The sequence below is a fragment of the Convolutriloba macropyga genome, chromosome 4 (genome assembly GCF_964194025.1).
Source record: "Convolutriloba macropyga chromosome 4, txConMacr16.3, whole genome shotgun sequence".
Taxonomy (NCBI): domain Eukaryota; kingdom Metazoa; phylum Xenacoelomorpha; order Acoela; family Convolutidae; genus Convolutriloba; species Convolutriloba macropyga.
Window position 1 is genome coordinate 19,515,733 of NC_134471.1, and position 24,000 is coordinate 19,539,732.

Below are 24,000 nucleotides of genomic sequence, written 5' to 3' on the forward strand. Positions count from 1 at the left end.
ATATATATATATATATATATATATATATATATATATATATATATATATATATATTATATATATATATATATATATATATATATATATATATATATATATATATATATATATATATATATATATATATATATATATATATATATATATATATATATATATATATATATATATATATATATATATATATATATATATATATGTATGTATGTATGTATGTATGTATGTATGTAAGTATCTATGTATGTATATTGGCGGTGAATTATCGCCCAATCAAAATGATGAAAAGTTACTTGGAGAAAAACTAGTCCCACAAACATTTTCAAAAAAATGATCTGCAGAGAGCAGAAATCCTTTGAATTCTGAAGTTTCTCAATCTGAAGGAAGAAAATAAATAAATATTGTTGTTTTGATAATGTTGATAATGTGTGCATCTATCCTAATAATGAACATTAGGTACGATAGATACAAATAAACAGCAATAAATAACATCAAAAACTCAAATTTGTCGGATCAAGTCAATTTTGTATCAGTTTTTCCATTATCAAATTGGTCGGGCAAATTATCTTAGCTTTTTATCAAATTATCAAATTTATCAAATTTTCAAATTATCTTACCTTTTTATCAAGTTATTAAATTTATCAAATTTTCAAATTATCTTAGCTTTTTTGAGCAATTTTCTTGGTCCGATTTTAAAAGTCAACAAAAGTTTGAACACCAACACGTGAAAAACTAACGTACTTGTGCGACATCTAGTTTTGATTAAGATTCTATCAATTGACTGCACGAGGGATTTGAATCTAAATCAACTACTAAATTAACATTTTCATCAATATTAATTCGCTCTGAACTTCTGCTTTCATTTTCTCTCATATTTCTGCTTTTAATTTTTGCTGCGTTTGTGGATGACTGAGTTTGAGCTGTAGCTGAACCATCTTCATTCTGATTGGCAGGAATGTCGGAGCGATCTGCGTTCTGATTGGCTGATTCTGGATTGGCAGTGCTTTGAACTGATTGGCTGAAACAAACGCGTTTGTATGTACTCGAATGGCTTGAAGATGCTGAGGAGCTACTTGCGGCCGAAGCGCTGTCGGGAATCGGGCTCAAAAAAGCAGAGTTCTCTTCGGAATCCGAGTTGTTTCCGTTATGCTCGGAAGTGATATCAGACGGGCTTTCTCGTTGGCTACTGTCGGATGTTGGCAAAAATGTCGAAGTGTGATTTCTGATTTGACAAGTCGGAGCTAAGCCGGGTTGGTTCAAGTTCCGAGAAAAGACTGGCATTAGGGCTCTCGGGTTTTGCACCGTGTTGAAGCGAGTCATTGAATTGGGTAATAGGGTAGAAAAATTGCCCGTGTTGGTGTTATTGTTCATCTCAGAGTTTCTTGAAGATTGACGAAGAGTGAAAACTCCATTATCGCTTAGACTTCTTAAGGGTTTGCTTGGGGGTCCAAGAGTAGCGGAATTTTGAGTGAATCGTCGGGTTCCATTTGGGGTGAGTCCGTTTTTGAGACGGAGAGAGGGGGTGGTTGAGGCTTTGATGGTGGCAGTGTGGGCTGAATTAAGAGTGGCGCAGTGGTTAGGACTGTTTTTGATGTAGGGAATCTAAATTTTCAAAACAAACAAATCAAAAAGGCAGTTTTCTGCCTGAAATCGTAATTAGGATCATAAAGAAGTAATGTGTATATGGGCTTACAGGGCCAGGGGAGGGGAGACGCAAACATGAAAATTATGCTTAATTTTTATGTTTGCATGCCCCCCCTCCCCTGGCCTTGTAAGCCCATACATATACACATTACTTAGAGAAAGCAACAAAAACTACCGTTCCTATATAGCTGATAATTAATACAGCGACTTTCAGAATTAATGCAGACCAACTGTTTCGGAACAAATAATTACGTTTTTGGAAATAATTGCGCGAAAAAACTGAAATATTTTGTCCTATTTCTATCTATCCAAATTATACAAACACGTAACTATAATTACAAATTACTAACTTGCGCGTGGTTAACCAAGATTTTGCTTACTGGCCAAAGAATTCATATTACAAAATTGAGTAATGTTGAAGAATAAACTGGCGTGAGGTAATTTAAAGCATAAATTTCTCCAGAAAAGATTCCAGTTTCATGTCTCCTTTTTCGAACGTTAGCTTTTTATGTCGAAGTATTTGTGAAAATGAATCTATGGACAAAACTGTTTTTCCTCTCTCCCCCCAGTGGGCAAAATTTTTGTTTTCACAGACACGTGTGAACGAATCATGCGCTGTTTTGCATCACTAATACTGGTTTGTATAGCCTGATAAGAAGTTTTAGATATCATAATCGACTTCAATAATCAATCAAAAGACTTTTATAAAGACTTTATTTGTGATCCTAGACCCCCCCCCCCCCCCCTCTATAACTATAAGTCTTTCCATGAACCGAGGTCTAGACTAGAGGGGGGGGGGGGGAAGAGAGGAGGTCAATCAACTAGATGGTGAGGTCAATGATTACCATTCGTTTTGAGAGTGCATCTCTCCAGCGTCTCTGGTGCTCCTGTTCGAATATCCTCTCCAGTCTCATGAAGTATCCGATCACCACTCCAAACACACTGCTCTGGATGTGAAGTGCGAAGGAACAAGCGTAATAGGCATATGCTATCTGTACTATGTTGTACAACAGATGCAGACACCAAGTCATGCCTAAAACAACAGAATTTTCAGGGTCCAGACCATTCAATATATTACGTCACAAATATTACCCCCCGTTGACCAGACCAATCAAAAACGGTCAAAATGTTTTGCCAAATGACGGTTTGTGCAAAAACGGTCAAAATGTTTTGCGAAATGACGGTTTGTGATCAGTTTGGAACCTTTTTGACCCATAATTTTAGGAAAAGATTGAATTTGATCGTTTTTGATCGCTTTCGATCGGTAAGTTTAGGAAATGATCCATCACGTGGCCAATGTCCGAAAAGGCAAATTACGTCATAGGCATACAATTTATCACTAGTATTCACGGATATGAACGTAAACAATTTCCAAAATTTTGTGCATGTAATTAGCCTAAACCTTTTTTGCACGAACTCTATTTGTAATTAGTTGAGACCCAATTCAAAGATTTAATTGTGAACAACGTTATGGGCACTGGCAGAGCCTCTAATTGTCTTCTTAATCCACAATTAGCAGAGGGAAATCTCTGAAGTTAATCAACAATTAGGTTTTCTTTCATTTCGGTCTTTTTAACACGATCTTTGTTATTAGAAACCGAGTGGAAATGAGAGACTTAGAGCGTGGAATAATAGACAAAATCAAGTAAACTTACTCATGAAATCCAAAATTCGCCACCAAAAGTTGTTTTTGATCACTTCTTTTAAGAGACTGCCGTTTTTGATCATTCTTAGGAGATTTAGATTATGATCGTCTGTGGCGTTTTTTCTTTAGTCTTGTTAAATGGAGATCATTTATTACATTATTGGAATGTGCAACTGTAAACAATGTTTTTAAAGTATTATTAATGAATTTACTGGCTTCGACTCAGGTTAATTGCAAAAAAACAACAAATTTCTTTAATTTTTGAATAAATTCGACGTTGTTTTTGTAGACGTAAGACACATTTTGATTATTAACAGGTCTTAAACACTTCCTTTGGAATACTAAACCTATTTAATTGTTTCAATTTGTAGCTAAATGACTTTGAAATTAATTCTTTTTGAAAAATACAAAAGTTTTACTTAATTTTGCCCTACTTTTCTCTTTTTTGTCTATTTTTACCTATTCTCATTAGTGAGAGGTCGCATATCACATCATCAGCATTCGAGGAAGGCTTAATTACACATATATTGAGGTGCAAAATATGGCTTTACGGCGTCAACAGCGTTTTCTCGCAAGTTTTGATTGAATTTTCGTTTGTTGTCTCTTTTTGTTGTTCTTTTTGTAACCGCATAAAAACTAAATAATGACAGGTGTTAATGCCCTCCAATAGAAGCGTCTGTTATCATAAAACATTTGGATTGCTTCAACTGATATCTATTGGTTTTCATTACTTTGATATTAATTTTTTTTATTTTTAATTAATAAAAGAATTTATTAACTTTGTTGTTTTTTGTTCTTTTTTTGTCTAAATGTTACCGAGCCTAATAATGGACTGGTCTATATCATTTCTAATGAAGTAAAAAATTATTTTGTTTGGTTTCGGTTCTTTCTGACATTATTTTGACTTTGTTATTAAGTTTTTTTTTAGATTGGACATAAAGTTTTGGATGTAATTAAAGTTTGTTGTTATTGTTGTTTGAATTTGTTGTTCGTCATGGTTTGCTTTCTTAATAATGACTGATGTCATCAATCTAGCGCGTCATTTTTAACTGCACTGAGTTATTTGCGTTGGGTGCCATCTTGTTGTTCATACATATTTTTTTTTAAAATGCTTGAATTTTTGGGGGATTTCTATCTGTTCCACATTTGGTAGACATTTATGCCGAAAATGCGGATGAGTGGGGTCGGAATTTTACGCACATTGCCGAGACTCCTTGTTTTTGTATTCAAAAATCTGACTCAAAAATTGCGGTCAGTATCACAAGTACATTTTATCATCTCTAAGCAGAGAATATTTTCACTTGTTCTAATTACATAGGAGAAGTTATGATGATCTCTGCTTAAATATGATAAAACATACTTGTAACGCTGCCTTCAATTGTAATCAGGTTTTCGAACAAAAAACAAAGGGAATAAATTGGGTATTATGGCATTATCATGTAACCATTTTTTGTCATTTTTTTTGTCATGTAACCATTTCAATCACTAGTAAAAATGACTAGTTCAAATCACTATTCCCACAAATTAGAATGATTTAATTTGATACATCATTTGGACTAAACTTGATTTCTTAATTGTTCCGACGCCTCAGGAGGGGGAAGGAACTATATACTCAAATGGGTTTTTTTGTTCAGTCAATTTTGGCCGATCGATATATTCATCGTAGAGAGTTGAGACTGGAATCATTAGAAAGTACAATATGGAATTAAAAAGATTTTTACAATTTTCGTTTTTTACAGGGAGTTATCGAGGTTTAAATTTTGAGAAAATAGAAAGAATTCCGGTGAGATTTGATTCACATTTTCCGGAATTTTTTACTAATACTTCGCCAATTTTGGTAAAATTTGTTAAATTTTTTAGAAAGTGTTGTTGATTTTTTTCTAAAGACAAAAAACGTTATTGTATGCTATTTTTATTAATTTTGTTGTCAAAAAATCGGGCTAAATTTTTCAAAGTTAAGAATTTTCATCAAAAACAGCTCGAAATAAGTTTCTTTAGTCCAGTTTGATTAAATTTACAGGAAGTACAGACCCAAACACCACTAACACATTCTTTTTAGACTGAAAATGGGGCTTTTTTTACTTCAAATACGTTGAGAGCGCTCTGTAATTAAAACTTTGCCGTTTTTTGCTAAATTTATTCATTGATTATCAAAAACGCAGCATATTTTTTTTTGTTTTTAAATAACAAAATATCAATATCTAGAGCGTTCGAATAATTAAGTGTTCCTAATTGGCAAACACCATTAGCAGGACTATTTTTGGATCAATCTTGGACTGGTATAATCCAAAAATAATTCGGATTGTAATCAGTCGGTCTTTTTTATTAAAAAAAATCTATCTATTCTTTTTAAATTTAAAAACAGAACACTTCAAACCAAAGCTCACTAACGATAAGTCCAATTAGATTCATAAATAGTTTTAAATTGGTGGGTCTAGTTGATTACTTGAAAGTTTATGGTCGTTTTGACTTTTAAAAGTATTTGATTTTCAAATAAATAATGACTTATTGGACATTGCCTCTAATTTTCTCTTAATTTGGTCAACTTGTAGCTTATTGTCAGCAAAGAAAGAATGCTTCTTCTTTCTATTAGAACCAAATCCAATCTATATTGCGGTTTTACACCTTAGGTTATGGTTTTCTGGCTTTGATATTACTAGATTTCACAATTTTCTTAAAAAAAATTAGGTATTTGCTGGTTTTTCTCGTTTTCTAGTTTTATAACATTATCACGTTTTTGACAGTTCGTATATCACATTATTGGTTTTCAAAATAAGGCGGCGCAATTGATAATATTAAAATCCTTGAAGATATAGATTATGATTTTAACGGCTTCGACACTTCTTCTCTCTAAGAATTTTTTTGAGTTAAAATTTTGTCTTTAACTGTACTTTTTACTTTGTCTTTTTAGTCGTATGAAAATTCCAGTACAATAACCCCGTTTGATTGGATTTTCTTGGAAGAATACATGATGCGAGTTTCTGATATTAGTAGATAGCTGATGGCTTTCATGACTCTGAAAGCAATTGTTTTGTAAATTAAAAATAAACATCTTGTAACTTCGCATTTTTGCACCTTTTGTTGTCTGTTTATTGTCTAGTATCGTTTATTACAAGCCATAGGTTACATTATTGTTGTCAAAGAAGGTTTCAAGAGTGATTGGTGTCACAAAATCTATTGTTTTTAAAGAATTCGTTGACTTTACTGGCTTCGACACGGAAAAAAAGTCAAATTGATTTTTGATTTTTGTCATGTTTGGCGTTCTTTTTGTAGACGTAAAACATATTCTGTATAATTTAAATTCTCTACGGCTTGCTTTGGAAGAATAAACGAATCTATTTAATTGTTTCATTCTGTAATTAATGGCGTTCATGTCATTGGAAATATTTTTTTCGAAAAAATATTAAGGTAATACTTAATTTTTCATTTTTTCCGTTTTATCTACTTGTTACCTAGCTTCAATAACGAGAGGTTGCATGATGCATTATTGGTGCTAGCAAAGAGTGCAATCGAACACATTTTGATGGCCATAGTATGGCTTTACGTTTTGGAAAGCGTATTTTGCCAAGTTTTAATTGATTTTTTGTTTGTCTAATTTGTCTTTGAAACTAATTGTTTTAAAAAAAATAAGCGAATTTTAAAACTTTACTGTTTTTGTTCTTTATTGTCTACTTGTTACCAAGCCTTTTCATTGAGTATTTCCATATCTTTTTAAGTGAATTACAAGTTACGTTGTTTAATTTCAGTTTTATCTGAAGCTATTTTGACTTGGTTATTAAATTTTGTTTTTTAAAACGGACATAAAAAGATTCTGATGTAATTAATTTTTGTTGTTGTTGTTTGATTTTGCTGTTCATCTTGACTCGATTCCTTAATATTTGCACATCTCATCAATCTAATAAACCATTATTCACTCTACCACTGAGTTATTTGCTTTGGAGGCTATCTTTTCGTTCATACACCAATTTTTTTATTTATTTATTTGAATTTTTGGTTTTTTCTATGTTCCTCATTTGGTAGACAATCGTGCCAAAATTGTGGATGAGCGGTGTCGGAATCTTATGTGCAATTGCACATTACCGAATCGCCTTGTTATCTTTTTTTTTACTTATAAGTTTTAAATATAGAATTCCGAGAAATCAACTTTATCAATCGCAGATTAACAGAAATTCATATGATGGCTCAGAAATTTGGTTTCAAAAATGGATCTTATAAGATCCAGTTCTGAATCCAAGATTGTGAGCCATCAGAAGAATGGTTGCTGAAACTTAATTTTGCCCGTTTATCTGCAATTAGTACTCCTCAATAATAATAATAATAATAATAATAATAAATTGTTTTCAATTAAGTTAGCATTGCTGTACAAAGTAGGCCGCACAGAACCGCCACTTACTTGATAGGTCATCAAAAGTTCTGATGGTCCTCGTCAAGTGATGCCAGTAGCAGTACTAAGAAACTTTAATTTGTCAGATGCTTAAGATGCAAAGGATTTGAAATTATCAGCTCATTATATTAACGAAACTATTTGTTGGTTATTGCTAATGTAATTGTCTCTAAAACTATACTGATAACGTTTGAATTCTTCTTTATTCAAGTTTTGTACTTCTGAAATGAAATTGGGGTTAAATTTAAATATAAATTTCAACAATTTTCTTATTCTTACTCCTAATCGTTTAGGGCTAAGTCCACTCACGGCGTTTGTACTTTTCAACTGACGGGATGATGTTCTTTTTAACTCAACTGACTCTATTTCTTTCTTTGTTATAAGAAATTTTAGACTATTTATTTCGCATTGCAATCTAAGTATCTCTGTTAATTTTTTAAACAGTTCAAAAATGTGCAAATCTTTGATCGAATGCATTTTATACTTTTCTCGATTTTGCAGTGTTGATTCCGTTTTTCGCTTTTTGAACATGATTCTGGCAATTTGTTTTATTTTTGCTTCTAGAGGCTGAAGTGTTGTCTTGCTATGGGTTCCATAGACTAAAAGACCATAATTTAGTTTTTGTTGAACGTAAACTTTATATGTTATAAGAAGCTGTGCATTTGTTAAAATTGATCTCAACTTATGAAACAATCCAGAAAATTTGGACAGTTTCGCACATGATTCGAGGATATTCCAATTAAAATTAAGTTTTTCATCAATATGCACTCCTAAGTATTTTGAAGACGTTTTTTGACTGATCGCATCATTCTGCAAAATTATCTCTAGTTGAGGAGATATTCTGATTGCTTTCAAAATCCCAAAGTGCGTTTTTTCTAAATTGAGCGTCAGTTTGTTTCGCAAAAAATAGTCGGCTACAGGTTTGATTGACTTCTCAAATTTTTCTTTACTTGAATACGCATTTTGCTTCAAAACAGCGTCATCAGCAAACAAAATTGCAGTTGAGTCACCGCAGAACTCCTGAATATCATTTATATAAACTACAAAAAGCAGTGGACCTAGCACCGAGCCCTTACGGAACTCCATATTCTATTGGTCAGAATTCCGACCTAAACTCAACCGATTTGACGCATTGTAGTCTGTCACTCAGATAGGATTTCAGTAATTTATGTACAGCTCCTCTCATTCCTATGTTTTCTAGCTTTTCCAGGAGCAAAATTTGTTCAATTGCATCAAATGCTTTCTTCAGATCTATGAAGACAGACTTCACTTCTTTAAATCCATTTTCCCAGTCTTCTCAGATTCCGTCGAGGAAATTAACTAATGCCCCAGTATTCCCTCTTTTTTGTCGGAACCCAAATTGATTTTTATTAAGCAAATCGTATTTCTCGAGGAATGTGGTCAATGGATCACAGAGTATTTTTTCTAGTATTTTTCCAATCCTTGGTAATAAACTAATTGGCCTTTAGTTCTGAGCTTCGGAAGCATTCCCGCACGTATGTATTGGAATTACTACTGCTTTTTTCAAACAATTTGGGAAGGATCCTTTTTCGAAACACTTATTGACTAAAAACGTCAATGTAGGAACTATAGCATATTCTATTTTTTAAGTATAAAGTTATTGAGACCGTGAAAATCAGTGCTGTATTTATTTTTCAATTTTTTAAGGACTAGTGATATTTCGGCTTCATTTGTTGAGGTCAAAAACATGCTGTTTAAAACTCTTTTTTGTCTTCCCTTTTTTCCAGGATCACTTAATTTATTCGATCAAATTTTTCCGATAGTTGTGAAGTAAATGTTAAAACCATCAACCTGTTTCTCTGACAACTCTTCTTGTTCTTTTAGTGTGTTTCCACTCAATGTTTTCATTGTGTTAAAAAAGCTGCTGGAATTGATTTTGCGTTTTTATTCAACATTTTCTGATAATAGATTTTTTTTGTTGTCTTTTATTTTTTTCTCAGCTTATTCCTAATTTTATTGAACTTTTCCTTATTTTTAATAGTTTTGTCTCTCAAAAAAGTCTGGAAAAAGCTCTGATTATTTGCTGCTAAATTTTTTATGCTGTTGTCAATCCAATTTTGTTGCTGAGAAGGTTTTGATTTTTTCAATAGAATATAATTGTCAATTTCCTCAATGATAGCCTCTTGGAACTTTTGAAATGCAAGATCACAATCCAAAGCATAAAAGTGCAACAAAAGTCTGCCTAATTTGTCTCTTATTTTAAAAACCTTTTTTTCTAAAACTAAGTGGTTTTCAAGAACCGTCCAATCCCTGTAAACTTTGTTTTTCAGTGATACAGTCTTCCGACGTAGTCAGAGAACACGATTTGGACAGTATAGTGATCCGTTACAGCTGACTTGATGATTTCAATTTCTACTGTCTTCGAGCAGTAAACTACGTCAATATTAGTTCTCGACTTTGCGCTTTCTCTAGCATACCCAACGTTTGACATATTGCTTAAGTTGTAAGAACTAAAAATGTCTTTTAATTTTGTAAGCTTGATGTTTTTGCTGCTATGGTCAATGTTAAAATCTCCGCAAACAATGTGCAACTGTTCAGGATCTGGAGTCAGTTCTTCAAAAAACATTTGAAAAATTTCCGATATTTCATTTATACTTATATTCGGTTTGATATAGATCACTGTTAACAAAAAACTTTCGCCATTTTTTCTGTTGATTTTCACAGTTAAAATTTGAATACTGGTACAGCCAAACTTTTTAATAATTGTTAGTTGTAAATCCATCATTACAAGGATCCCAAATCCTCTTTTAGAAGTATTACGGTTGCTTGTAGCACTCTCCAGGTAGCCAACAAGGTTAATGCACTTTGTGTTAGATTGGTCCTTGAGCCACGTTTCCGTCAAACATATTGCTAAAGGCTGACTCTCCTGTTGTTTCATCAACACTTCAAACTTGTTCAAATTTTTGTAGATCGATCTGATGTTTTGCAAGATTATTTTGTTTGCACTCATTTTGAAAAAAACTTTTTTCCCTTGAACACATTACCAGTTTTTATTTTCTATCAGGGCTTCAAATGCATTTTGATCAAATCTAATATAATCTAATATTTAAAAATTTGGACAACAGATAGAGTAAATATAAAAAAAGAAGAAATAAAAGCAATATGAATATACGAATGTGAAAGACCGCAGATTACGCAGGCCTCCACAATTTAAAAAAAAAACAAAAAAACTGAGTTTATTTCTTTTTCTAACCTAATTTAATTTCGGAGTTGCGAATATCGCAAATTTTGACTTTATAATTCTAAAAAATTATTTTATCAAAAACCTAAAAATGCAAATCATCTAGGACATCTTTGTCTGCGGATATCACTAGACATATATTGCCACTAGAAAATTTTTTAAAATTGTCATCTAATTTGTCTCTTTGCTGTGCATATTGTAAGCAGTAAGGGGTTTAATTTTTCTTCGTAAAGCGAGAGGTATAAACCTAAACTTTTTTGATTTCTCATCTTCCCATTTGGCTGCGAATATCGCGAGCTAAAAGGACAACGAGAATTTGCTAGGACAATGAGAAGTAGGACAATGAGACAAGAAGTCTAAAATGGAAGAAAACATATGCCTTAAAATTACTACCATTCTCTCTTTCTGCGAATATTGCAAGCAAAATGAATGAGTAGGAACATTCTAGCTTATAGTCTCATCATTTTAGTACTGCAACTTTTTGGGGTTAATATGAAATTTACTACAGAAAATTTATTAATAATAGGAACAAAAAATTTCAATTTCCACTGTTAACCAAAATAAGCTATGGAGTTTAGTTTTTCAATTGTCTCTTGTTATCAGGTGAAAACTCCTCTTGACCTTTTTCACAGGAGAGCTCATCCGCTTCCTTCATAAATTTTCGCTTGTTGCGTCCACTCTCCCGTAAGACAGGATTTTGGATCTTATTAAGTTTGTCCACGTTATTTACTGCTCTAAATGATGTTTCGTTTTGCAGATTCTTAACTATAACTGACATTGTACAATTTTTTGCTTAATTAATCATTCCCATTTTCTTCGCCTCACTGTTTATTTCTGCTTTATATTTAGTCTTTCATTAATATATATATATATATATATATATATATATATATATATATATATATTAAGATTAATTAGTGGACTCTTGATTTTCTTAAGTTTCCTCTTTGCACCAAAAACCCTATCTTTTTCGTCAAAGTAGACAAACTTGCAGATCATTGACTCTGGGCATCCATTAGCTGCTGTGCCGGGTAATATATGAAATGCTTTAATTCTGTTATCGTCCAGTTTGATATTCAGAAAATTTTCAAAAAATTTCAATGTGTTTCGCAACACATTTCGATTGTTTCTTGAGTCAAGGGGTGGATTGCAGATTATAACTCAGTCCATGCTTGTGTAACGTTTTTGAGCTCTCAGTCTGTCGTTTATTTCAACCTGTTTTTTTTCGAGATCAATAATTTTTTGTACCTGTTTTTTGTTCGTGTCTATTAATCCAGATACTACTTTCGATAGTTCATGAACTTTTTTACTCAAAACACTATCACCACTCATACCTGTTGCTGTTTCTGAAAAATCGCTGGAAGATACCTCACCATCCATGCTGTTGCCTTTCTCCCTCAGTAATTGACAAATGCTCTTTAAAAATAAATCAAAAGGTAACTGTTCAAGGAATTAAAGTAAATTATTCAACTTTCATGTGGTTTTTACTGAAATTTCCAATGCTTTTACTTAAAAAATAAACGGAAATTACAATAGGGTGGATATAAACTGTGCTTCTTTAAAGCGCACTTTGTCGGAATTCTAAACAATCAAGCACTATTGTTTTCTGTTTAGCAATGTTTAATAGAGCTTCAAGAAATATGACGCAATCAATGTTTTGTTTTCTATGCAGCCTGAATGAAAGAATTAAGAAAGAAAGAACCGACTGTTCGCTTTCACTGCTTTTGTTTTGTCTCAAGGAATTTTTTGGAAAATTATTTATCTAAAATTTTACTTAGTTCTGTCTGATTCATTTATTGTTAAATAGCATCGCCGAAAACAGTCACAAGTTTGAATCATTTTAATCGGGCAAATGTTCGTTTTGGCACGTAATGCTCTCACTCTATAATCGTGCTGGTAGAATTACCTAAAAACTCAGACGACAATACTTGAACTGTGAGCGTGTTTCGGTGTTCCTACGAGATACCTGCACGTACTTGCAGTTGCAGATTAAGTTACCTGAAAATTTCATGTAGACATCTTGCACAGTTTACCTCCACAAGGTTAGTTTAGGATAAAAATTACCTGAATATTTATCTTACTTTTTCATGTAATTCACCTTTACAGTAAGTGTGTGTGTGTGTGTGTGTGTGTGTGTGTGTGTGTGTTTGTGTGTGTGTGTGTGTGTGTGTGTGTTTGTGTGTGTGTGTGTGTGTGTGTGTGTTTGTGTGTGTGTGTGTGTGTGTGTTTGTGTGTGTGTGTGTGTGTGTGTGTGTGTGTGTGTGTGTGTGTGTGTGTGTGTGTGTGTGTGTGTGTGTGTGTGTGTGTGTGTGTGTGTGTGTGTGTGTGTGTGTGTGTGTGTGTGTGTGTGTGTGTGTGTGTGTGTGTGTGTGTGTGTGTGTGTGTGTGTGTGTGTGTGTGTGTGTGTGTGTGTGTGTGTGTGTGTGTGTGTGTGTGTGTGTGTGTGTGTGTGTGTGTGTGTGTGTGTGTGTGTGTGTGTGTGTGTGTGTGTGTGTGTGTGTGTGTGTGTGTGTGTGTGTGTGTGTGTGTGTGTGTGTGTGTGTGTGTGTAGCACTTAGTCCGTTTATGACTGAAAAAACTATTTGTATTCTGCGGTTAATTCTGTAATATTACTCACGAAAATTGTTTCTTATGTTATCTGTGTAAAAGTTACTCTTTTTACATAACATGGTGAAATTTATGTATGTGATTATCATGGGCTTGATATAAAACTTTCAAAAGCGAACAATATTTTTACCCAAACAAGAATTTTTCATGGTAGCTTACTAAATATTTTATGGTAATTAAAAGTAACAATCGTCTTTTGGCTCTTTTTCAATGCAGTCAGGCTTCGGTGAATTTTAAGGCCGGTTCTTTACAATGTTGGCTTTCTCACCCATAATCGAATTGAGCTCGGTAAATAAAGCAGCTTGATTGATAAAGCAGCTCGCTAATTAAACAGCAAAAGCTCCTGTCTATATTTGATGCAGAAAAATTGTAATCTGTAACATAGAATAAGAGATCTAAATCTATAAAAGATTTTTTGCTTATTTTCAAAAATATCATAGATTGAGATAAAATAATTTTTAACAAAATTAGTTAAAACTTCTGAAACTAACTGATAACCAAGACGGGTTGTTGTCTCAAAAGAATGTTGTGAAATGCATATTTTGATTATTGTTAATCTAAAGTTTAAAAAAAGTTCTTCAGTTTATAGTCTTTGTGGTATTAGGGCAAAACAAAATATGTCTTTTTCCGCATTTTTAGGGCAAGTTCTGGAATTAAACTGAACACGAGCATGTGAAAACGTTCATTAATTCGCCATATTTTGGCCATTATTGCGTCAATGTTATATATTCATGATTTAACATGTGAGTTTAACCTTAGAAATTATGGCAGATATTAATACGCTCAAACTTCATTCAATTCCCGGAATTTCGGAGCTTATCCAAAAGAGAAGCCGCATCATAAGTTATAAGGATCAATTTTCTCGATCAAAAAATCTTTTAGTGTGTCGGGCTTGATTGGTCTTTTCAAGGGTTCGCAATTGTTTTCATTCACCTGTGAGGAATAGGAATATGAGTGATGCGTATAGCCATCGTCTGTGGAACTCAGCAGTCTCCACACTCCATGTGGGGGAGGGGGGTCTGTGCTTGTAGAGAGCGATGATGAGGAAAAAGACAGAAAGTGTGATCAGAATGGCAGTGGGCAACACTGAAGAGAACAGGAAGATGGCAACATTGCTGAAACACGTTTTTTTTTAATAACACCACAATCCGAAATCAGAAGTATCGATAAATAGCCACGGTTTTGGCCGAGCGTGTAACTAAGTTCCTTATAGTTTTACTGAACTGGGTTCCATTTGTAAAGCAGGCTGTTTTTTGAATGGAAATCCGTTAAACTCTTTCATAAAAATGCACAATATTAAACCGCTGAAATTAATTACAAACTTGTAGCATCCATTTCTCATTATAACTAATTAGAGCAATTCAGACAAACTTAATTTCACAAAGTGCCCAATTTTTCAATACAAGTCCACGCATGTTGAATTGGATCAAACAATCAAAGCACATGGGTTAAAAAATGGGACTTTTGTCAAATTTGACTTCAGCACTGAGTATTGGGTTCTGTTTTCGTTTCTTATCATTCTTAATTCGGTAAATCTGGCTTCTTAAAAAGTTTTCAAAAAATGATTTCAAGACTTCTTCAAGCCACAAAATAAACCGAACACGTATCAACCATTAAATATACCCAAATTATCAAAGAGCCATAATGAATATTTTATCTTAAATCGAATAGAAACTTTTGCAGGAAATAAATGTCAGAATTAATTATGGAAAAAATAGAACTCTCCACTGTCTTATTGATCAAGGCGCACGTAAACACAACTCAGGCTACTTGATATATTGGATTTGTAAATTACTAATCCAGCCAAACGATGTTTCTCTTCCTCTTGTAGTTTGTGTTGATTGTTTTATAATAATTTTTACAAAAAAATAAAATGACAGCCGCTAAGCTGAAAAATAGACAAGGATGATAAACAGTTATTAAATAAATGGTGTCAAATAAAGTGTACATAAAGTAAAAATATTTATAAAACATTCGAGAGGTTAAAAAATGAATTTAATATATCCCTATAGATAAAATCACAGAATAAAGTCCATTTGTAAGCTGCACTAAAATTGGACGTCGGTATAACGCTGTAATATTTTTCAAGACCTTAATGGTTGGCTGATGTAACCAAAGTATTTCATAACAATTTCAAACTCTAGCATAACATGATTTTGCTTAGCCAGAAAATATTGTGTTTTCTGCCCAATGTCCCTTTTATTCCATTTTCCCCCCAGTATATGCTAACCAGATGCGTGGAGGTCATCAGTTTTCGTCGGTTGCAGGGTATAGTCATTTTTATGGTTGTTTTCTGTGAAACTTGCAGAGAGCTTTTTTCTGTTGATGAATTTTGAATTGAGGTCATTGAAAACTGATAACAGGAAAAATGTCTGCATCTGTCATCTGCCGCAATAATATGAGAAAACTTTTCTGTTTGTTGTGCACTTTGTTGAAAAAAAGATTAGAACGCTCATTTTTAGTTTTGTTGGATTTTTACACGTTCTGAGCAAATTCGCATTTACTTAATAATATCACCGTCTTCTTAAAAAATTATCTGGCATTCTTTTCCTACGCTATCATCCGCAAGTTTTTGACCAACATTGGCAATGCCCTTGAAAAAGGGGAAAAAGCATCTAAAAATACACTTTTGCATTTTTAGACACTTGACTACATGTGATGAAGCCAACTTTTTAAATTGAACGTTAGCAAAATCCGTTATGCCAATCCGTGCAAAGATTTACAGTGAAAGAGAAAACCCAAATTTGATTCATTCTTCTGTTGGTTTATTGCGGTAATTGCATTCAATTCTGCAGCTCAGAATTGTGAGTCTAAGGGCAAATTTGTCCAACAATGCAAAGATTGAGAAATTGTGGAGAAAAGTGGCCTGGTTAGACAACAAAATGATCCAGCAAAACGAAATGATTTAAAATCAGTAACAAATTTTTATTTCATCCAAGTAAAAAAAAATCAGACACATTTACAAGAATGATGTTGAAAAAGCAAGAAAAACGAAGGAGGTTTTATTTCCGCTGAGTTTTGAACACTGAAAAATTTTTGGCAGGGAAAACAACCTGAGTTTTGATATTCGTTTTAAAGATAGTTTGTTACCGAGAGTGGCGAGGAGTAGCAAATGATATCAATCCTTTGAACTGCGGATTGTAAACTAAAAACTCGGGATAAGTCTTTCGAGACAAACCAACAACTCAAGATGCAATTTTATGCCTCTTGGAATTTTTGGTCTGCACCGTCTGCGCACTGATAAAAAATTACAGCAGATTTTTGAGAACAATGATTACTTTAAATGGCGTCAAAATTATTTAAAAATCAGTAACATTGTAAAATCTATTGGTTATGATTATATGACAGGAAATTGATATGAAAGTTTTCAAAATACCACTAAGAATCTAATAAATTTTTCGGGAAATTTTTTTGGAATAAATAGATGTCTACATCAAATGTAGTTTCTTGCATATTAGATGTTGAACAAATTTTATCAATCATACCTTATATCTAGACTTGAAGTAAATTTTCAAAATATTTTGGATAATTTTCTGCACAGAAATTCTTATAGGTTGCTTGCAGAAAAACATAGCCGGCAGATTGCTGGAATAACTGCAAAATGGAAATGGAAATAGAAAAAGATACAAGAATAAAGTGCGTTATCGACAACTCTCAAAAATCTATGTAAAAAATGCAGCTGTAAACTAATCAGGCTTGTTAAAATTCATTCCGCAGAAGTATTTTTAGGGACCTTTATTAAACATATGGGTTCTTTGACCTTAAAGTAATTCAAAATAAACTTATTTTTAAAGTGTAAATGAACTTTATTGAGTGAGGTAATTCACCTATAATTAAAATCTAATTACGCAAATGTCATGAAAATTTTCGCTAGAGTTAGTGAGAATTGGCGTCACGCGCACAACTGCCGTTAGTGAGAAATAGAAGTCATTGAAAAATTTACCTTTTCAGCTTTGCAGTGTGAGGAAAAGTAAAACAAAAAAGAGCGTCAGAAAACGAATCAACTTGTTATGATTTGAGATAAGACCATTATTTAATTTTTAATTTTCCAAATATGTTTGTTTTGAAAGTTTCCTCTAAAAATTTTGAAAATTTACTTTACATTGTTGGATGATTTTTAGCATTAAAAAAGTTTTGAAATTCGCTATCAAATTGAAGTCATTTGTGTTCAGACGTAAAACGTTGAATATTTCGCCTCTTGAAAATGTGTTTTCACATCTTACAACTTTCTTTTTATTGCGAGACGTCTGAGTTTTTTTCATTTGGAGGGTTAACTGAATTTGAAAAAATACGAAGTTTCTGCTGATGAAGTCAGAAACAAAATGCTTCGTAAAAATAGGTCCAGTTCTGTTCTAGTTAAAGTCCAAAATGAAGTGCATCACGAAAAAATATTTAGTAGTTTTACTGTCAAATGAAATCGACAACTGGGACTAACGGCATGTATAGTTTATTGAATTTGCTGTTCTGACAGTCAGAAAATCACTACGCTATAACAAAATTTTCATAATGAAGCAAATTTTCTATTCATGAGCTGTTTTCATACTTTAAACTAAATTCTTTCGAATGAAAATTTTTAAATTAAAACGTAGTCCTGAAATGAAGCATTTTTGATAGAGTTGTGGTAGTTTATTGTAATTAAATGCAATTTATGCTTCATTAGATTTTTTCTCAAATCCATCGCCAATTTTGAGCCTACTTAATCTTTTTTGATACCGTTTTTTGTTAGTTACGAGAAATATGCCAAAAATACATATAACAAATTTCTTATTTCTGCTGTTTTTTTTCTATAATTTTACTTAATTGTCTTAGAGAACCCAAGCATTTTCTATTATAATATTGAGAACAGTTTTGTACGTCATGTCCTAATATCCTTTCAGATAAAATTTTGAATCGGAGAAATTGCAACTTAATGTACATCTCGGAGTCATCCTAATTTTATGGTGTCCTCAATTCCGCAAAATAGATTAACAATCTAGCAAAAATGGAAATCGACAAAAAGAAAACGTGTGTAGCGCTCTAACTGCTGTTTTTATCAACAGTGGCGTGTATTAATTGTAATGGGTAGACCCAGTTCGAAAAGCGCATTATTTTGTTCACCCAGGGCTATGAAAACAAAGAGCTTATTCACGGGTGAAAGCAAACAGTTCCTTGTTTTCAAACAGCGTTCAGAATATGGATTCATTTATTATATGGAAGATGATAAATTCCCAATTTCTTTGCTCAGAAATCAGTTCAAAGCTGCACTTTTATAAATTAACCTTGAATTCTCCAACTTCTGAATGTTCAAATTAAGCTTGATGAACAATTTTTTTTGAAATTTCGATTTCTTTTGAGAATTTATAGGTTGCTGCATATATATTAGTATATTATTCTGTTGATTTTTGTTTATTTTTTTAAACTTGTTGTTACTTGTTGAATTACGTAAAATTTCCAAAACATACTTCATCTGCAGAATCTTTCACTATTTTATTGCTCTAAAATTTTGAATTGAAGTATATAAAAAAATTGAAAAATTGAAGTTTTAAAAAATTTTGATTTTTTGTTCACTAACCTGACCGAGCAAGATTGTCCTCCGTAAATCTGCATCAACCAGTTAAACTGTAGAAAGTGCATCACAGTATTGATCATAACCAGAATAATCGGTGATAACCAGCATAGAATCATATACAACCAAGTTTGAGGTCTCGAATATAACTGGAACATATTTAACTTCTGGGAATGCATTTCTTCATAAGCCAGAGCGCAAACCCAAGAAAACAAAACAACCCAACAGTAATGATCGATAATGGCGCTTATAATGCAAACATAACCCCCGTCTTTGGTGAAAACTCGGGGAAACATCGCCAAATTTTCAAAGAATAAAGTTAACAAAATATTGAAACTAATCAACGTGAACGAGTTTTTTCGAACTGTTATCAAAATCAAAGCCATAGCTGTTGTCAAAAACGCCGTTGAACAAATTCCCGAAACTATGAACAAAGCGTCCATAAATATGGGGATATCTGAGCTCTCCGTTTCCATATACATTTTCCAAAGAGTATAATTACCACAAACTACCAAATTATTATTATCTTTAGCGATAATATCAATCGGTATAACGTGACTAGTACCAATTGAGTTAGTAATTGTAACCGTCCCGTTTTCGTTAATTTCAAACCGGCCGGGAGCAACGTAAAATAATTGATCTTGGCACGAAAAATTTCTATAATCGGGGATGCAGAAATCGTTTTGGGCGTGAAAACCTTTGGGACAAACAAAGTGTTTACAAGTGGCGGTAAACAAAGACAAATAAGAATTTTTAGGACAAATTTTATCAGCTGAGAAAACAATGTTTCCGTTTTTAAACCGCAGTTCAGTTGGTTTGCCGTTGGCTTGTAACTTTACAACTAAATCGAAGAACTCTAAATTCTCTCGGAAGCCAAAATCAGGTGCTCTGAAACAAACAAAAATAAAAGTTTATAAATCTCAAATATTTTCCATAAATTAATTATTCACTCGCAATTGTTACGCGAATCTAACAAGGAGCTTCTTTATTGATTTATTGCTCAAAAATTCTCTCCAGTTCATCCCGCTAACTTCATTTTCAATTCATTATTTTTTCTGTTTACAGTAGAAGCAAATGATGTATGTATTCGCGGCGTATTATTCACTGTTTCTTTGCCGAACGTAAATTTTTTCTTCCAACTATAAATAAAATAGAAGCAATAGAAAACTGAAAATTTTGGTCAGCCAAACAAAACAAAATGAAAGAGAAAATTGTTGTTGAATAGAGCATTTAAATAAAAACAAAGCTTGATTACGTTTGCAAAGAATAGCAAAAAGTACAGAAAAGTATATTTTGTCACGTTCGGAGATCGATGTCCACGTGTTCCCCTAAAAATGGATAAAAACAAGGTGAACAAAGAGAGACCACGTGAAAAGATACCCTTGAATTTTAAGTGTTTTGATTAATTGAAGACATCAAAATAGAGGTTGGAGTAACGGAACAATGCTATATATGCAAGGTGGAGGCGGTTCAAAATTTTAAACAAAAGCCAGGAAAATAGGATCCCTCTCTCTTTTGTAACAAAATAATTGGTAGAAAAGTGGTTTTGAGATGACGCACTCGCAGTTTCTGTTGGCTTTTCAAATATATCTTAACTAAGTAACACTTCCATAGCCTTTTCTGCGTGAACGAGGAGAATCTCCTATGATGAGTCGTCACAAAACTTTCAAAAAATCAAAATTTTCCATTTGTTAAAAGAAACCAGGAAACAATGCAAATGTTTGAAAAAAAAGAATTGACAAAACTTACAAAGTTTCATAGTATTTTTAATTGGATGTGCATGTCTTCGTTTCATATGCTCAAAAAAGGTTTTGTGGACTCCATTTTCTGTCATATCGTGCATCTTTTGTCTCCAACTCAAACTGTCTTCAATTATGCTCTCATGCAACACATGAAATTTGAGATACTTATAAACGCTTTCTCAATACATAACTAATCTATTGATTCGAAAAAGAACGTTTCAATCACAACCTATCAGGTTGAGATCCCAAAACAACCATCGATGCCCATACCCAAATGAAGGCACAAGGGGCGTCGTGCGTTCAAAGATACATGCTCTCGACACATGAACGCAAGAAAATCTGGTGATAGTCAAATTTGAACAAACAAAACTCCAGAGATGGGCAACTTTGAACGAACGAAGGTCTGGGACAAATTAACTCTGAAAGCATAAAAGTCTGGACAAGAACAAATTTGAACGTCTGTACATAGTAACTCTTCAATGCATTTTTCTGAATTGAAAACAAACGATAAGAGCAGTTTAAGCTGAAGGTTGATTGAGCACTCTTACTAGAGTTCTCAATCTACAGAAAGTTTTCTACGTCAAAAAACTAAAACTCATTTCAGTTCAAAATTGGTAAAAGCTGGAACGCAAATGGAGCTCTATCCAGCATTTTGCCTCGCATTGGACAATTTTAGGTCTTGAATAATGGTGAAGTTCCAAAAAATCAACCTTTGTTAACTGGATGGATAGCAAATTTTACGAGATTTATTGACATTTAAAATTTCAATCAAGACGATTCAATTTTAGCTGCAAAGAAAATATTTTTTATTTTGTTTTTAAATCTGGCTAAATCCCGAAAAAGTGTAAGTTTTTAACGAAGCTGTTTTTAACATATAATATATCTAATTTTCTTAGGCAAACCAAAAAGACAGCTATACCAAACAAAGGATAGGAGTGTACATTTCGAATCCATACATTCAATAAGTTCTGCACTAAAAAATCAACAGATTTATATAACGATTGGCACACAGCCGAAATCAATTTAAAGAACATGTAAACCAAAAACCGAAATTGTACTATTTTAATTTTTTATTTATAAAACAATGTTCCCAGTGAAGAAAATAAATAGCTAATGAAAAAGCTAAATGATGATATAATGATAGAAAATCATCTATATTGGCGTGCTCAGAGCTCTCCCTTACTGCCAAAAATAACAAATTGAAAATTATGATTTGAAAAATTACGTTTTTGACCACTTCAATTAACTCGTGAAAACTTAGGGAAAAAATTTTTTTCTGTATATCCCGTTTTTATAACTAAAGGAGATGAAAAACTTCCAAAAGAGATTAAGCGAAGAAAATTACTTACAAATTAAAGAAACAAGGTTAATTTTCCAAGAATTGATATGTTGGAAAAAAAATCACACGCAATATAATTAATATGCCGAGAATTTTAGCAACTATGAAATCAACGCATTGCAAAGGTATCGGAGACAAATCTAAAAACAAAAACGTCGAAGATGCCAAGATTGGCAAGCATGAAAAAAACCTAATACAAAACGCGGCAAAGATGCATTTTGAAGATTTTTGATTACAATATCTTAACACAAAACGCAAGAGATGACAAATTTGGAAAAAAACCGCAAATTTTCTAAATATCTACCTCATTTGGAAAAGTCCATAATGCTAAATTAGTATATATGAAAAAATATTCTTCAATTACTCTGTCCTAATACTCTGTCCAAATTAAAAGAATTGCGAAAAAATTTCCCCATAAAATTTTTTCTTTGGGTTGAACGACCAAGATTTCAACTAAAACCTCTGCATTTTTTAAATCCCAAAAATTTTACTAACTCATTCCCAAAAAGTTGTAAATGTTATCAGGCGCCATTTTTGCCAAGGTTACAATCTTCAAGTTTTTGAGTGATAATAATCATTTTAATCTCATGCGGCAATGTTTCGAATGTGATCCTAATTAAAGGCCAAACAATTTGCTGAGCTGACGTTTTACAAGAGGTCAAAGAGAGCAGTACAAATAGCACAATGAAAGAGCCAACAAAAAAACCAGAAGGCCTCTAATGAAAGCTCTCTGATAGTTTTTACAAAGCAGACTTATAAATTCATAGAAGTATAAAATACAAAATTTTACAATAACATTTTTTCTAAAATACTTTTCCAAGAAAGATTTTAATTTTTGTTATTTAACTCAGTAATTTTTTTTTTACTGTTTCTTTGTTTTCTTAAAGCAAACTGAGGGGAAATATCACAATTTCAAAGACGGCTGACGTTAGAATTGAACATCATTTACATGAACTTTATTTCCAAAATTTGGCTTTTTTGAATACATCGTTCGTCAGATGAAACTTTATACCAACGTAGTGCTAGATTTTTTCCCCGTCCACAGTTTGACCATTTTTTTACTCCTTTTACTGCTCATTTTCATGAAATTACAAAATTTCGTTCTTGCTTTTTTGTTATTGTGGTTGCTTAACACAATGACTTGGCGATATCCAGTTCTGCTAGTAAATTGCTCAGTATTTTTATCCCAAAAATTTTAACCAAATCACTATGGCCTCAAAAGTTTTGAAGCAAATTTTAAAGCTGCATTTAGTTTTTCAGTTGTTTCCTTCGCTTTGATGTTTTGACTACAATCTTTTAACAATTAAAATGTATCTCCAACTTTTACTTTCATAACTGTCAAGTAAAATTCCGTGAATTCCAGTTCAATTTATTTCTGGTTTGTTTGCTACAGACAAATTAATATTCTTTAAAAAGCTTGTCTTCTTTTCTGTTTTCTCTGCTTTTCTGTCAAATAAATTATTATTGGGAACAATCGAAACGTAATACAAAGCGGCGAAAAATTTAAGAAATTGGCTTTGATGCATGCGCACTGTTTAATAAAGTTTTTTTACAACTTTTTGTTTAAGTGTTACACAATAATCGTCTCTGATACCATAGAACAAAAATTAGAAGAAAAAAGTGTGTTGAAAGTTAAAAAACAAATTTGAGAACGCTTCAACAATTACGCAAAAAATCAAAGATTCATGAGAAAATAAGATATAACTTGTTATGTAAGTGACTATGTAATTGCTGGAATATCAAAGATTGTTTCGTATCTTAAAGAATTAATATTTTTATCAGAAATTTCTCATTAATGTCCTGTTTTGTACGTATTTTTGCTGCACTAACTGACCCGTAACTCAAACATATCTGCATTTTGTTTCCTTTTGGAATATGCAATTAAACTTTGCAAG

At 32.5% G+C, this 24,000-nt stretch overlaps 1 protein-coding gene across 1 annotated transcript in view; it reads right to left on the reverse strand.

Annotated features, from left to right (window-relative positions):
- Positions 1-682: 682 nt before the first annotated feature.
- LOC142337502 (uncharacterized) overlaps positions 683-24,000 on the reverse strand; it is a 98,711-nt gene continuing 75,393 nt past the window's right edge. Inside the window, exons 4-7 of the mRNA XM_075386778.1 lie at positions 19,031-19,912; positions 14,413-14,594; positions 2,487-2,674; positions 683-1,599 (exon numbers count right to left, since the gene is read on the reverse strand). Coding sequence (XP_075242893.1) covers positions 760-1,599; positions 2,487-2,674; positions 14,413-14,594; positions 19,031-19,912 — 2,092 coding nt within the window. The 3' untranslated portion in view covers positions 683-759. The remainder of the gene's footprint in view (positions 1,600-2,486; positions 2,675-14,412; positions 14,595-19,030; positions 19,913-24,000) is intronic.